Source organism: Sapajus apella, unplaced genomic scaffold (genome assembly GCF_009761245.1).
Source record: "Sapajus apella isolate SASKATOON/1434 unplaced genomic scaffold, GSC_monkey_1.0 scaffold85, whole genome shotgun sequence".
Taxonomy (NCBI): Eukaryota; Metazoa; Chordata; class Mammalia; order Primates; family Cebidae; genus Sapajus; species Sapajus apella.
This window is the reverse complement of record NW_022437025.1, coordinates 122,799-138,140: the sequence shown is the minus strand read 5'-3', so window position 1 is coordinate 138,140 and position 15,342 is coordinate 122,799. Positions and strand designations below refer to the sequence as shown.

Here is a 15,342-nt window from a genome sequence, read left to right as displayed (position 1 = left end):
AGTGATTGGCTATATACATTGTTAAGCTATAGGGTGTGGGTTACAGTGTTCAGTGTGGCATTATTGGGTTGATAGCCACTTGTGCCAATAGCAAGGAATTTCAAAAGACAAATAGTTCAAAGAGGAGAACAGTATATGACTGTGGTCTCATTTTAACAAATCTCTGGGTTCGATAATTAAAAAAACATAGATAAAGTTTCTTTTTGGGTCCAGGTGCGGTGGCTCACGCCTGTAATCCCAGCACTTTGGGAGGCTGAGGTGAGTATATCACAAGGTCAGAAGTTTGAGACCAGCCTGGCCAATATGGTGAAACCCTGTCTCTACTAAAAATAGAAAAATTAGCTGGGTGTGGTGGTGGGTGCCTGTAGTCCCAGCTAGCCCAGTGGCTGTGGCAGGAGAATCACTTGAGCCTGGGAGGCAGGAGTTGCATTGCAGTGAGCCGAGATTGTGCCGCTACACTCCAGGCTGGTGACAGAGAGAGACACTCTCTCAAAATAACCCCAGCACTTTGGGAGGCCAAGGCGGGCATATCACAAGGTCAGGAGTTTGAGACCAGTCTGCTCAATATGGTGAAACCCCATCTCTACTAAAAATACAAAAATTAGCTGGGTGTGGTGGCGCACGCCTATAATCCCAGCTACTCAGGTGGCTGAGGTTGGAGAATTGCTTGAACCCAGGAGGCGGAAGTTGCAGTGAGCCAAGATCATGCCGTTGCACTCCAGCCTGAGTGACAAGAGTGAAACTCCATCTCAAAAAAAAAAAGATCTTTTCTTCTCTCAAATCCCAAGACCTAAATTCAGAATTTGGAACTGTACATTTAGGTCTTGGAGGGCTGGTGAGCTGTGCACATTTATAGGCATTTGAGCAAAGGGAGGAGGAAGAGAATTAAAGTTTTCAAGTTTAATTAACGCACATGTATAATACTTGCTGGGTTTATCAGCCCCACGATTTCTGAATCAGAGTCAGATCTGAAGATGACAGAAGCAGTGAAAGAGGTGAAATAACAGATTGCTGTCCTGTAGTTATTTTTGCAGAAATCAAGTATAACTGCTCTACAAGGGACTGCAGATCCCAAAAAGAGAGACCATTTTATTTGCAGCTTTGAGAAGCACTTTGCTGTACTTTGTTGCACAATTGTGTGTTGTGACTGGAATCCTGAGTACAAAGATTTTTCTCTCAAGTAAAGCCTGGTGGGCACTTTGTGTATAACATCTGGTAATTCTGGACCTTGTGTGGAAAATATAACTAAAAGAAAAATTATCGGCCAGGAATGGTGGTTCATGCCTGTAATCCCAGCACTTTGGGAGGCCAAGGTGGGCAGATCACGGGGCCAGGGGATTGAGACCATCCTGGCCAACATAGTGAAACTCCGTCTCTACTAAAAATACAAAAAAAAAGTAGCTGGGTGTAGTGGTATGCACCTGTAACCCTAGCTACTCAGGAGGCTGAGGCAAGAGAATTGCTTGAACCTGGGGGGCGGAGACTGCAGTAGCTGAGATTGCACCACTGGCCTCCAGCATGATGACAGAGCAAGACTGTCAAAAAACAAAACAAAACAAACAAACAAAAAGAAACTCCGATCCTAAAAAAACTCTCCACCATAATAGAACAGCAATAAAATGTTGTTATATAATTAAATCAAAATGTGATGTGCATCACAGCCAATTTACTAAGAGACTGCAAACACAGAAAAAAGTACCATCATTAGTTCTCAAGTAAAAGACTTGAAAGCACCATCTGTCATACACAGTTTATTACAACTTCACCTAGTAATTTGGGAGGTCACCTGAATTTTCTAATTGGTAATATTCTAAGGAAAAATAAACTTCCCACATCTTCGTGACAGGACGGAGATTTGCAATGTGGAGCAAAGTGCCTGCTGAAGGCAGCCTCCTACCTTCCCACAGAAATTATGGAATAGGGTATATATTCTTGCTATTTACATTTCAAAGCAATACTTCCCAGGTCCTAAAGACACGTCTGAGTCAGAAAAGACAAATAACCTATTCAACTGATAAAAATGATTTACATATATTTCAAAAACCAGTGTAAATACTTGCACGTGGCTGGGCACGGTGGCTCACGCCTGTAATCCTAACACTTTGGGAGGCCAAGGTGGGCAGATCACTTGAGGTCAGCAGTTTGAGGCCAGCCTGGCCAACATGGGGAAACCCCATCTCTACTAAAAAACAAAAAAACAAGAAAAAAAAATCAGCCAGTAGTGGTAGCAGGTACCTGTAATCCCAGCTACAGGGGAAGCTGAGGCAGGAGAATCACTTAGCCTGGGAAGGCAGCGGTTGCAGTGAGCGAAGATCATGCACTCCAGCCTGGGTGACAAGAGTTTAACTCCATCTCAAAAAAAAAAAAAAGAAAAGAAAAAAGAAAACACTTGCATGTAAGGGATGAACTTAGACACACTGTGGGCACAGGGAAGACGATTTGTGGGCAAGTTAAAATAGGAAGAGAGAAAGGAGCTATCAAGAGACATGGGTGGGGGCAGGACAGGACTGACTAAAGCACTGGTTTGTGATACAGGTACAGGCCCAGGCAGGGCTATGCTCTGACTGATTTGTGTGTCCATAAAGGCAGAAGACATTAGGATCAGGTGGTCCAGAAGCATGGGTGGGTAAAGGAAACAGGCTCCTGCTACAGATCCAGTGTCTGGGGTTGAGATGAGCCAGGAAACTTCTGGGCACTGCGTGTGTTTTTGGCAGAATATTCTAAGTGCAAAGCTGCCATGAGCACAATTCCTGAGAGTAGAACACTGTCCTGGGAAGGGTGTGGCCGTGCAAATTCCCAGTGGGCGTGCTCAGGAGTGGGTTAACATTTGGACAGGACTGGCAGCAGGGTGCAGGGAAGGGATAATTCTCAGAACTCCTTTCCTCTAAGTTCCCAGTCCCCTCTCTCCCCGGGGGGGGGGAGACCTGGAGGAACAGGACAGTGCCCAGTGGGACAGCGCATGTGCAGAACCCGGCAGGGTTTCCAGCGGACACCCGGCATCTCCCTCCAGCGCAGACTCAGCCATGTCTTTCTTCTGAGAGAAAACGTTCAGTTTGCTGAACACCAGTCAACACTCCAGCCCCAACGGGACGTCCAGCAACTCACTAACGACACCACCCAGAGTCAGCGCCGACCACACAAGCTCAGCGTTCTCCCCGCAGCTGCACCCCGCAGACGCCAGTCCCTGCCTCTGGACACCCGTCTTCATTTCTGAACGCCCGCCTACAAACCAAGGGCGCCCCCACCCTCCTCAGGTTCAATCACGTGGCAGAACTACTCAGAACTCAGCGAAGCGCTGGCCGCACCTCCGCCGGTGTATTCTAAAAGATGCCCCTCAGGAACGCCAAGCGGAGGAGACGCTCAGGGCGAGGGAACCGGCGGGAAAGTCCGGGCGGGCGGGTGATTCGCTTCGCTCCCTCACACACCTCACAAAAGTCTTTCCTTCAAGACCCGCGGGCAGCCCCCAAACCACGAGCCACGGCCGGGGCTGTCCCATCCATGAGTCCCCGTTTGCTCACAGGAACTCCATGTTTTCACGGAGCCTCCCTCTAATTCCGAACAGGGTCCAGTAGGGACGGGACCCCGGACCACAGCGCCTCCCACGCAGGCACCGCGCACGCCGCGCCGGCGTCTTCCCGATCAGCTCCTCCTCACCTCACAGCCCGGGGAAGGTGCGGGCTGCGGGCGCAGAGCTGCACAACAAGGGCTGCAGGCTGGGCCAGAGCCGCCGTGCGGGGACCGACGGGAGCCCGGGTCCCTCACCGGAGGGGACTGAGGACCGACGGCTGAGCGGCGGCAGCCGGGACTCGGCTCACAGACTCGGTCCCGCCGCCGCCATTTCCCGCCGGTTCCGATGAGGCCTCCCCAGCCTCGGGACGCCCTGCCCCGCACACTCACCATTTCTGGGCTTCAGGGTGTCGCGGAGTCTTAGCTACGAATCATCCGATGCCCGCAGCTCACGGAGCGACGGAGGCCGAGGCTGTGGCAGAATCACCGGGGCCTCCGGGAGCCGAGGACACACGGCGGCGAAGGTCTAAGGCGACAAAGGCCCCGCCAGATCCCGGATGCCGCCCCCGCCTCTTTGGCTGCTCGCCTGATTGGGCAGTTGTCACTCCAGCACTCTGATTGGATAGTACTCCAATCCCCGCCCTCAGGCCTTGAGTGACAGAAATTGCAACCATACACTGCACTGAGTGAGGAGAAAGGGACAGGCTCCGGCCTCGCGGCGCTTTCAGGCATTTTTTTTTTTTTTTTTTTTTTTGAGGCGGAGTCTGACTCTTCTCCTCCAAGTTGGAGTGCAATGGCGCGATCTCTGCTCACTGCAACCTCCGCTCCCTGGGTTTAAGCCATTGTCCTGCCTCAGCCTCCGTCCTGCCTCAGCCTCCCAAGTAGCTGGGATTACAGGTGCCTGCCACCACGCCCGGCTAATTTTTGTGTTTTTAGTAGAGATGGGGTTTTACGATGTTGGCCAGGCTGGTCTTGAACTTCTGACTTCAGGTTATCTGCTCTCCTGGGCTTCCCAAAGTGCTAGGATTAAAAGCGTGACCCACCGAGCCTGGCCCAGGCCGGGTTTTATCAGTGTTTGGCTTGGCACAGCCTATGGTCATTTTTTAACCTTGTGGTGTGTAAGGTTAAGTCCATTTATAATATAAATTGTGCGCACACACGTGCACGCACACACGCACGCGCACACAACACGCGCGCACACGGGCACGTGCACACATGCACACTTGTGCACACGCACACATGCATGCACGCACATGCACGCATGTACACACCCACTTGTTCACAAATGGCAGCCATATAATGACAATTATTTTAGTGTTTTATAAACTTTTTTGCCTCTGGTCTTTTGAGTAGGACACCTGAGATTTTTAAGAAGGAAGTAATCCTCTAAAAAAGTAAAATGTTAGCTATTTGTGAATTTTTAACTTTTTATTAGCCACATCAAAAATAATAAAAAGAAACAAGTGAAATTATTTGTGATAATTTTAACCTACTGTATCCAATATATTATTTTTTTAATATGTGATCAATATATAATTAGAAATAAAGTATATTTTTGATCTAATTACTCTTTACTCACTGCGTATTTTATGTTTGCAGCACATTTTACTTAAAACCAGCCACATTGCAGGTACCCAGTAGCTGCATATGTCAGGTGGCTGCCATAGTGAGTGCAGCCGTGAGGGCTGTGACCTCAGGGAGGTGAGGGCCTGAATACCTCTTTGCTGCTGGAAGTGAGGGAGCAGCCTCTCTACCAACTTTTCTCCTCAGGCTCAAGGGTGGGTGGGACAGTGCCCCTAGAGAGAACAGTGGCTGCAAGCTGAGAGCAGCCACTTGAAGACCACAGTCTCCCAGTTGCTGTTTGGTGGAGGTGTGGTGGTCTCGTCAGTTCAGCCACATCCAGGCTCTTGTCCATGACCAAGAAAGGAAAGCTCTCAGCAGCAAGAGGGGACCTGAAAGCAGGTTGCCAGAAATGGGGCTGAGTTCTGGTTTTTTGGGGATTTTCTGTTTTTTGTTTTGTTTTGTTTTTTGAGACAGTCTTGCTCTGTCACCCAGGCCTGATCTTGGCTCACTGCAACCTCCGCCTCCCCAGTTCAAGTGATTCTCCTTCCTCAGCCTCCCAAGTAGCTGGGATTACAGGCACCTGCCATCATGCCTGGCTAATTTTTGTATTTTTGTAGAGATGAGGTTTGCCATGTTTTTGGCCAGGCTGGTCTTGAACTCCTGAACTCAGGTGACCTGCCTGCCTCCGTTTCCCAAAGTGTTAGGATTACAGGTGTGAGCTACCTTGCCCAGCTGAGTTCTGGGTCTTTTATGGGGCAAGAGAAAGGAAGCCTTCTGTGGGTTCTGTCCAAATGTGGGCGGTAAAGTTCCCCACTAAGAGTGTTGCATCTGAGCATGCCTGGAGTTGGCCACAGTGATTCCATCTTGGCTATTACCCATGAATGCCTAAGCAAAAACTTGGAAAAAGGAGGAATGGGGGCGGGGTGCTGCTAAAACAACAAGGCTAATGTCATGTGAATGATAGTCTAATAAGCTGGGTCAAGTTTAGGATACTTAGGTTGATTTATTGTGCCTGAACCTCAGTTGAAGTAGTCCCTTCTGAGCAACATCCTGGCATAGGAAAGTTCTTAACCACATTTCATGCCGCTAGCTACAGGGACGGGTGCAGATGCAGTCCCGCCGGTGTTTTTCCTTTCCAAAGACCCTCCTTCTCTATCTGCCTAACCAGCCCCTGACTCCCTCCTCTCTCAGGGGTTCATCTTCCTTTCAAATATCAGACAGTAAACAAAGAATGATGGGGCCACAGGAGGAGAGAACACTATGTCTTCAGATCTCTTCACAGCCTTGGCCTCCAGAGTTTAGATGCCGAGGGAATAGATTAAAGGCAAACTTCTTATTTTGCTGTTTATCTTTGGATCTAATTGTCAGGCTATAACTATGTGTTTTTCTCCGGTGGTGTGGGGCACTGTGTGAGTTTAACCACCAATCACCTGCATCCACATCTACCTGCACTTCTGTTCCCAGAAGGAAGCCTTGAATGTGAGTTGTCCAGGTCCTTGGCATTTTGAACAAAGAATTGAAAAATGAACAAAGTAACAAAGGAATAAAACACAGGAAGGAAGCAGAAAAAGTAGAAATGTATCGAAGTGAGAAAACACTCCACAGGGTTGGCCTAGGCTAGACCAAATGGCTTAATGATCTGGTTACAATGTTTTATTGGTTTTAAGTATTCCTTTTGAGGTCCCTATCAGCTACCCCTTATCTGCATGAAGGATTTGGTCCTTAGCTCATTAAAGAATGAGGTGAAATGCCACCCTATGCAGATGAAGGCATGGCCTGTGCTTGGCCCACGGCCACTCCAAGGCATTCTCCTTTTCTATCAGAATTGGTGGAAGGGGGAGGGTTGTAGCGACAGTAACCTTTAATCCTAGGCCACTCTGGTGTGGGGAGATGGGATTTTTTTTCTTTTGGTTTAGCTGTAGGAAGTTGTCCTTAATTGGCCTTAGGTTCTCTGCCCCCAGACCTTTTTTTAGTTTAGGAAGTCAGCACTAATTGGCCTTAAGTTCCCTGCTTCCACACCCTATTCTCCTAACTCACTTCTGAATAACTTGATACCATTTTACAAGAAATCTAACTTTAAATAAAGGGGAAAAAATCATTACTTATAGGGTGCCAAGCATTTGCAGGTTATTTGTAATCAATCTGTCCTGGCATCCTGTCTTTAATAGGTATATACATTAGTAGGCTATAACTGCATAACAAACAGTCCCAGAACATACTAGCTCATGATTGAGGTGGCTAGAAATTTAGGCTGTGCTCAGCAGGGCTGTTCTTCTGAGCTCAGCTTGGCTCCGTCAGGCATGAGTGTTCAGCTGCTGGTGAATTAGGTGGCTCTGTTTCTGGGAGTGAACTGTCTGGCTCACTAAGTGTGTGGCACCTAGGCTTTTCTTCTTATGGTATTGTATCCTCCAGCAAGCTAAAATGGGCTTGTTGTCACAGAGATGAAAGAGTTCTGAAAAAGAAAACAGAAGCATTTAAAACTGTTTGAACCTAGGTACCAAAGTGACACACTGTCATGTGCACAGTTTTGGCCTGTGCAAATAAGGCAAGAAAGATTCAAGGTTTGGGAAGCTGAATCTGTTTCTTGATTGGAACTACTATAAAAGCCATTGCCAAGGGCATGAATACAAGAAGAAATTTTTAAAAATTTGTCTACCTTGGGTCACTGCAACCTCCACCTCCCAGGTTCAAGTGATTCTCCTGCCTCAGCCTTTGGAATAGCTGAGTTTACAGGTGCATGCCACCATGCCTGGTTAATTTTTTATATTTTTGGTAGAGACAATCTTTCCCCATGTTGGCCAGGCTGGTCTCAAACGCCTGACCTCAGGTGATCCCCCCATCTTGGCCTCCCAAAGTGCTGAGATTGCAGCCACTGTGCCTGGCCAAAAAATATTGTCAATTATGCAATCAATTTTATTATGCCTTTTCTTGCAGATGTGGTTTATATAACTGTCCCATAGCTACTAAGCAGTTGGCTGGGACTGAAAATCAACTCTGTCCGAAAGCCAGAAACATCACTCTGTCCACCTTCCAAAATACTATAAGGCTGTAGTAACCAAAACAGCATGATACTGGTACAAAAACAGACACACAGACCACTAGAACAGAATACAACACTCCAAAATAGACCTGCACACCTACAGCCATCTAATTTTTAACTAAGCTGGCAAAATAAGCAAAAGAGAAAAACTCCCTATTCTGGTGCTGAGAAAACTAGGTACTCATATGCAGAAGAGTAAAACTAGACCTATACCTTTGGCCGTATACTAAACTTAACACAAGATCAATTAAGGATTTAAATTTGAGACCTTGAACTAAAATAATTCTACAAGAACACCTAGGAAATGTATTTCTGGATATTCGCCTTGAGAAATAATTTTTGGCTAAGTCCCCAAAAGCAATTTCTGGGAAAACAAACATTGACAAGTAGGGCTTAATTAAACCAAAAAGCTTCTGCACAGCAAAAGAAACTATGAACAGAATAAACAGAAAATCTATAGAATGAAAGAAAATATTTGCAAGCTATAGATCTGAGAAAGGCTAATTTCTGGAATATGTAAGAAATATAAACAAGCAGAAAACAGATAAGCCTATTTAAAAATGAGCAAAAACATGAACAGATACATATCCAAAGAGGACTTTCAAGCACCAACAAATGTGAAAATATGCTCCACATCATGAATAATCAGAGCAATGCAAATCAAAACCACAGTGAGATATCATCTTACACTAGTCAGAGTAAATATTTGTTAAAAAGTCAACAAAAGACCTGCTGATGAGACTGCGGGAAAAACAGAACACTTATGCACTCCTGGTAGGAATGTAAATCAGTTCAGCCATGTGGAAAGCAGTTTGAAGATTTGTCAAAGAACTTAGAACTACCGTTTTACCCTGCAATCCCATTACTGGGTATTTATCTTAAAAAAATTATTCTAAGGCTGGGTATGGTGGCTCATGCCTGTAATCCCAGCACTTTGCAAGGCTGAGGTGGGCGGATCACGAGGTCAGGAGATCGAGACCATCCTGGCCAACATGGTGAAATCCTGTCTCTACTAAAAATACAAAAATTAGCTGGGTGTGGTGGTACACACCTATAGCCCTACCTACTCAAGAGGCTGAGGCAGGAAAATCATTTGAACCCAGGAGGCAGAGGTTGCAGCAAGCCGAGATTGGGCCATTATACTCCAGCCTGCTGACAGAGTGAGACTCCATCTCAAAAACAAAAAACAGAGAAAAGTTCTACCAAAAAAACACATGCACTTACTTGTTTATTGCAGCACATGGTGCAATAACAAAGACATGAAATCGACCTAGTAGCCTATCAGTGTTGGGTTGGATTTTAGAAATATGGTACATACATGCCATGGGATACTATTCAGCCACGAAAAGGATAAAATTATGTTTTTTGCCATAACATGGAAGCAGCTGAAGGCTATTATTCTAAACAAATTTATGCAGAAAGAGAAAATCAAATACTGAATTTTCTCACATATAAGTGGGAACTAAGCTTTGGGTAGTCATGGACATATTGTTGCCATGGACAAATGGCAATAATAGACACTGGGGACTAGTAGATGAGAAAGGGAGGAGAAGCAAGTGTTGAAAACTTAACTGTTGAGTACTATGTTCAGTACCTGGGGACAAGATCACTCATACCTGAAACATCAACATCACACAATACACACATCAAACAAACCTGCATATGTGCCCCCTTAATCTAAAATAAAGCTGAAAAACAAGTTCACAGTACCAACCGTGTGTCATGAAACTTATCATAGCTCTATTAAAAAATATGAAGCATCTTGTTTTAAAAATGTATAAAAGTATACAGTTGGAAGCTAAAAAGTAAACAGTTGGGAGCCCTAATCCATATTCTCTTTTATATAAAATTGTAAACATTAGTTTCCACAAAGTAAATGGCTATAACAAAATCCAAGCACCTTTTTCCTCTGAGTCATGGCTCCTGGAAGATGAGGCTCTGCAAAAAGATGGGGCTGTGCATCTTTTCTCCTGAGTCCCAAAAACAGATCCATCAATACAGTCATCTTCAGTTCCCTGGGGGGACCCCAATAAACACAATATGCTGCTATGACACTGCCACAAGTGAGAAGCCCACTGCATAGCAAGGCCCAGAACTAAGGCAGAGTGCAGGGTCAGTGAGCCCTGAGGGACAGAGGCAGGAGGCAGGCAGCAGCTAGAGGGAGACAGAAGAGGAACAAAGACCCATAACAAGACTTCAGCTTGATTTTGGTACAAAGCCTGCTGAAGTCACCCTCTTCCCCTTTACATCCAAGAACTACTTCAGATAAGAGTCTTCACTGTCTATATGATTTAGCTCATTCTCTGAGAGCTAAACTGAGTATATGTGAAATGTAGGGAGGGTATTTCAAAAGAAAATGTCCCACACACCTCTTGGGGTCAAAAATGGCTGTTAGAAAAGAGGATTCAAGCATCCAAATACCCTCATTGAAATAAGCATTGCTGGTGCAAAATAATTACCAATGTGTGTACCACCCTCTCTCCCCCTCCAATTGACTCGGGCTGATAGTATAAATATTTTCTTTGACTCAATTCTTTTTTCTTTTTTTAAGATGGGGGTTTCACCATGATGGCCAGCCTGGTCCTGAACTCCTGACCTCAGGTGATTCACCCACCTCGGCCTCCCAAAGTGCTAGGATTAAAGGCATGAGCCACCGCACCCGGCCGACTCAATTCTTTAGACAGGATGCTCTTTGAATAATCCATTTGGAGACTTTAGGAAAATAAAAATAGGGCTGCAGTTTCTCTACAGGCCACTCAGCATGCATCTAGGCCGCTCTTTCCAGTGTTCTATTTTCTCTCCACCACTCTATGTAAAAGGGTCTTGACCTACACTTCCCATTTTGTTTTTACGATGGGAAAGTTCCCTCTCAATCTCTGTTTTCCAAAAATAGCTCATGTCTTATATTCTACTTTCTGAACCCTCAGCTTAGGAAAGTCCACTAGTATTTTTGGGAAGAATGTGTGTTATAGAAGAATCTCTTTAAAATGTGAGTCATCTGACATGAGTGTGGCATAAGTTGTCAAAGTGCATTTTCTTCCTCTGGCTGAGCCTGCAGCCTCCTTCCTCAAGACCTTTACAATGCTAGGATTCCCTTGGAAATTCTAAGACTCTTACTTTTTCCCCTTCAATGTAGGAAGTTATTGTTTTTCATTTGTGTTGGAAACAGATGCTTGGTGCCTCAAAGAAAAATTAGCACTGAGACAAAGGACCTCTCAGCAAGCAATTTTTACTTCCTGGACTGCAGAACTTTAGCCAAGATATCTGTGCTGAACGTGTTCACAGACATGTCCCAGCTCCCAGCCTATGCCCTTACCTGTTTTAAAACTTTTTTTAGAAAAATTTATTTATTATACTTTAAGTTCTGGGGTATATGTGTAGATTGGGCAGATCAGTTACATAGGTATACACGTGCCATGGTGGTGGTTTGCTGCATCCATCGCCCTGTCATCTACATTAGTTATTTCTCCTAATGCTATCCCTCCCCAATCCCCCTGCACCCTACCATTGCTCCCCTAGCCCCCCGGCCCCCAGGCCCTGGTGTGTGACGCTTCCCACCTTGTGTCTGTGTGTTCTCATTGTTCAACACCACTTATGAGTGAGAACATGTGGGAACATGTTTGGTTTTCTGTCCTTGTGTCAGTTTGCTAAGAATGATGGTTTCCAGTTTCATCCATGACCCTGCAAAGGACATGAACTCACCCTTTTTTATGGCTGCATAGTATCTCATGGTGTATATGTGCCACATTTTCTTTATCTAATCTATCATTGATGGGCATTTGGGTTGGTTCCAAGTCTTCGCTATTGTGAATAGTGCCACAATGAACATATGTGTGCAGGTGTCTTTAAAATAGAATGATTCATAATTCTTTGGGTATATACCCTTTTATGGCTGCATAGTATTTCATGGTGTATATGTGCCACATTTTCTTTATCTAGTCTATCATTGATGGGCATTTGGGTTGGTTCCAAGTCTTCACTATTGTGAATAGTGCCACAATGAACATATGTGTGCAGGTGTCTTTAAAATAGAATGATTTATAATTCTTTGGGTATATACCCAGAAATGGGATTGCTGGGTCAAATGGTATTTCTATTTCTAGATCCTTGAGGAATTGCCACAATGTCTTCCCCAATGGTTGAATTAATTTACACTCCCACCAATAGTGTAAAAGTATTCCTATTTCTCCACATCCTCTCCAGCCTCTACTGTCTCCGATTTTTTAATGATTGCTATTCTAACTGGCATGAGGTGGTACTTCAATGTGGTTTTGATTTGCATTTCTTAATGACCAGTGATGAGCTTTTTTTTTTCATATGTTTGTTGGCTGCATAAATGTCTTCTTTTGAAAAGTGTCTGTTCATATCTTTTGTCCACCTTTTGATGGAGTTGTTTTTTTTCTTGTAAATTTGTTTAAGTTCTCTATAGATTCTGAATATTAGCCCTTTGTCAGATGGGTAGATTGCAAAATTTTTTTCCCATTCTGTTGGTCGTCGGTTCACTCTATTGATAGTTTCTTTTGTTGTGTAGAATCTCTTAAGTTCAATTACATTCCATTTGTCTATTTTGGCTTTTGTTGCCATTGCGTCTGGTGTTTTAGTCATTAAGTCCTTGCCCATGCCCATGTTCTGAATAGTATTGCCTAGGTTTTCTTCTAGAGTTTTATGGTGTTAGGTCTCATGTTTAAAATTTAATCCATCTGGAGTTAATTTTTGTATAAGGTGTAAGGAAGGGATCTAGTTTCAGCTTTCTGCATATGGCTAGCCAGTTTTCCCAACACCATTTATTAAATAGGGAATCCTTTTTCCCTTGCTTGTTTTTGTCAGGTTTGTCAAAGATCAGATGGTTGTAGTTGTGTAGTGTTCTTTCTGAGGCCCCTGTTCTGTTCCATTGGTCTAGATCTCTGTTTTGGTACCAATACCATGCTGTTTTGATTACAGTAGCCTTATAATATAGTTTGAAGTCAGGTAGCATGATGCTTCCAGCTTTGTTATTTTTGCTTAGGATTTGTCTTGGGTATGTGGGCTCTTTTTTGGTTCCACATGAAGTATAAGGTGATTTTTTCCAATTCGGTGAAGAAAGTCATTGGTAGCTTTGAGGTATTGAAATTCGAGATTAAAATATTTACACCAAGACAAAAGTATGCCAAATTGCAGGGCCGTTTATTATGCCGGCGACCACAGAGGACTCACGTCTCTCCAACCTGTGGCCCTGGGCTCAGGGGGACCAGGGGGTTTTAAGCTGAAAAACCACATCCTGGATTTAGGACCAAGAGGGTGAGGGGATGCAGGGCAAGCAATTTTCAGCACTTTCTGATAAGCAAAGGCAAGCACTTCTGGCAGTTACTGATAAGTAAAGGCAAGCAACTTTACAGAAGCCAAGGTCAGCGGTTATTGCGAGGAGAATGGGGCAGTTGTTACAACTTATTTTTGGAAAATAGCTTTGTCTTGTACAAAATGGCATTGCTCAAGTTCTAACTCTAAGTCAGCCATATCACATTCCCCCCTGTTCTTTTAACATGTATTAAATCTTTAATAGGTTTCTTCTTCTTGGCATAGGGGCCCATAGTTGGATCTCAGAACCATTAACTTTATCGAGTTTATTCTTTCCCAGATAAATCTGAGGAGAATGTTTAGAAGGCATGGTCCAAATATTAACCCTAGGGCCATTCGGACCAAGGGTCCTGCTAATCCAGTGAGTAGGGATGTTAGCCAGGGGGACCAAGAGAATAATTTCTGGTACCAATTTTGAGAAGTTTCTCTAAGGCGTTGCCTCATTTCTAAATTTTTTTTTTACCATTGCAAGGCTATCTCGAATTATTCCTGTATTGTTTGTGTAGAAACAACATTGTTCACCGAGTGCGGCACATAGTCCTCCTTCCTTTAAGAACAATAGGTCTAATCCTCTCCTATTTTGTAATACCATTTCAGCCAAGGAGTCCACCTGGTCCATCAATTCGGAAATGGAGTTTCTTAGATGAGTAATGTCTGCGTCTATTTGGTGTGATAGGGTTTTAAAATTCTGGTCTCCAGTGACTAGGGAGGATATTCCCATAGCTGCAGACCCTGCTAGTCCAAGTCCCACTAATAAGGGTATAATTATGGGGTCCCTTTTCCAACGTATGTTGGTATCGGGTGCTATGAGAGTTTCACCTTGGGGTCCACTATAAACATTTACCCGGGGCAGTATATACACAGGGGTACAAAGAATGGGTTTTGAGGAGTTGCTGAACTGGTAGGTGGAAATGCAGTTGGTGAGGCCAAAAGTGCAGGCGAACCAAGTGGAGTCTGGGCCAGTGTAATAAAAACCTGTCCGGTTATAACTTAGGATGGAGATGTTCTTACAATAACTCCGGTAAGGGGAGCTGGGAAGATTATAGTTAGGGGAATGGAAACATCTGCCTTCTCCCTCCAGATCCCCTAGGGTTATGTGGAATTGTCTTTCAGTACATGAGGTTTTTGAGGGGGCTATATCAGGTTGTGCTGCTAGGCCTACGTAAAACGGCGGCTGTGGATTTAAGCATACCCAGCAATCTTTACCTAGGTCTGGGTTTGTCTGGTTAAGCAGGTGGTGCGTGGATGACAATAACTTTAGAAGGTCTAAACCTTCTGTGTCTGGGTTGGCTTCTGTGAATAGGTTAGGAATAGAAGTAGTAGAGCTAGGAGTTGAGGGTAGGTTGGGAGTAGAGCTGGGAGCGGAGGCCTATTTCGACTCTGGGGATGGTTTTTGGGGATATTAAGATCTCAGCCGCTGGTCCTACTGGATGTTCAGGTCTGGGCAGAGCTACACACTGGAGGGTAAAGATATTTCCCTTGTCCCATCCATTCATATATATTCTGAGGCCCCAGGTGCGTCCTGTAGCCCACGTCTCATCTGGATATAGGACTGTTATCTTAAGTGGGTTACAAGAACCGTTGTGGCGAGGGTTTGGGGGAGGGTCTCGGGTGAATGAAATGAAAGAGTCCCTGTTTACAATATATCCTGTTATAGTGGAGATCGACTCACAACCCCAATAGGGTCAGAAGAACTTGTGTAAGTCATTACAATTCCACCTCTTATCTGGTGTGGATCCGGGGCATAAATATATTCCCATAGTCTGAAGCCGTTTTTCAGCTTCTATTGTGCCACATCCCATTCCCTTTACCCCCCCCCCCGCCCTCCCTTTTTGGTTTTATCTATATTGTTTACACTTAGGCTTTCTCCTAGGAGGACGCAGAGGTCTAGGGAAAAA

General features: G+C 44.7%; 2 protein-coding genes and 1 long non-coding RNA gene across 5 annotated transcripts in view; all 3 read right to left on the bottom strand.

The window, feature by feature from the left end:
• The window catches only part of LOC116533931 (zinc finger protein 141), a 132,509-nt gene extending 128,500 nt beyond the window's left edge, over window positions 1–4,009 (bottom strand). For both annotated transcript variants that reach the window (XM_032253843.1, XM_032253839.1), the window contains exon 1: window positions 3,898–4,009. In XM_032253843.1, coding sequence (XP_032109734.1) covers window positions 3,898–3,900 — 3 coding nt within the window. In that variant the 5' untranslated portion in view covers window positions 3,901–4,009. The remainder of the gene's footprint in view (window positions 1–3,897) is intronic.
• LOC116533930 (zinc finger protein 718-like) overlaps window positions 1–15,342 on the bottom strand; it is a 139,718-nt gene that overhangs the window by 55,567 nt on the left and 68,809 nt on the right. Inside the window, exon 1 of one of the 2 annotated variants that reach the window (XM_032253837.1) lies at window positions 3,898–4,031. The exons of the other annotated variant lie outside the window; for it this stretch is intronic. Within the exon in view, the coding sequence (XP_032109728.1) occupies window positions 3,898–3,900 (3 nt within the window). The 5' untranslated portion in view covers window positions 3,901–4,031. Of the gene's footprint in view, window positions 1–3,897; window positions 4,032–15,342 lie in introns of those variants that run through there. 2 annotated transcript variants of the gene reach the window in all.
• On the bottom strand, window positions 7,299–10,641 carry LOC116533943. Its single transcript, XR_004261527.1, has 2 exons — window positions 10,011–10,641; window positions 7,299–7,522 (listed from the first exon to the last, which is right to left on the bottom strand). It is a non-coding gene; the product is annotated as an uncharacterized LOC116533943 (long non-coding RNA).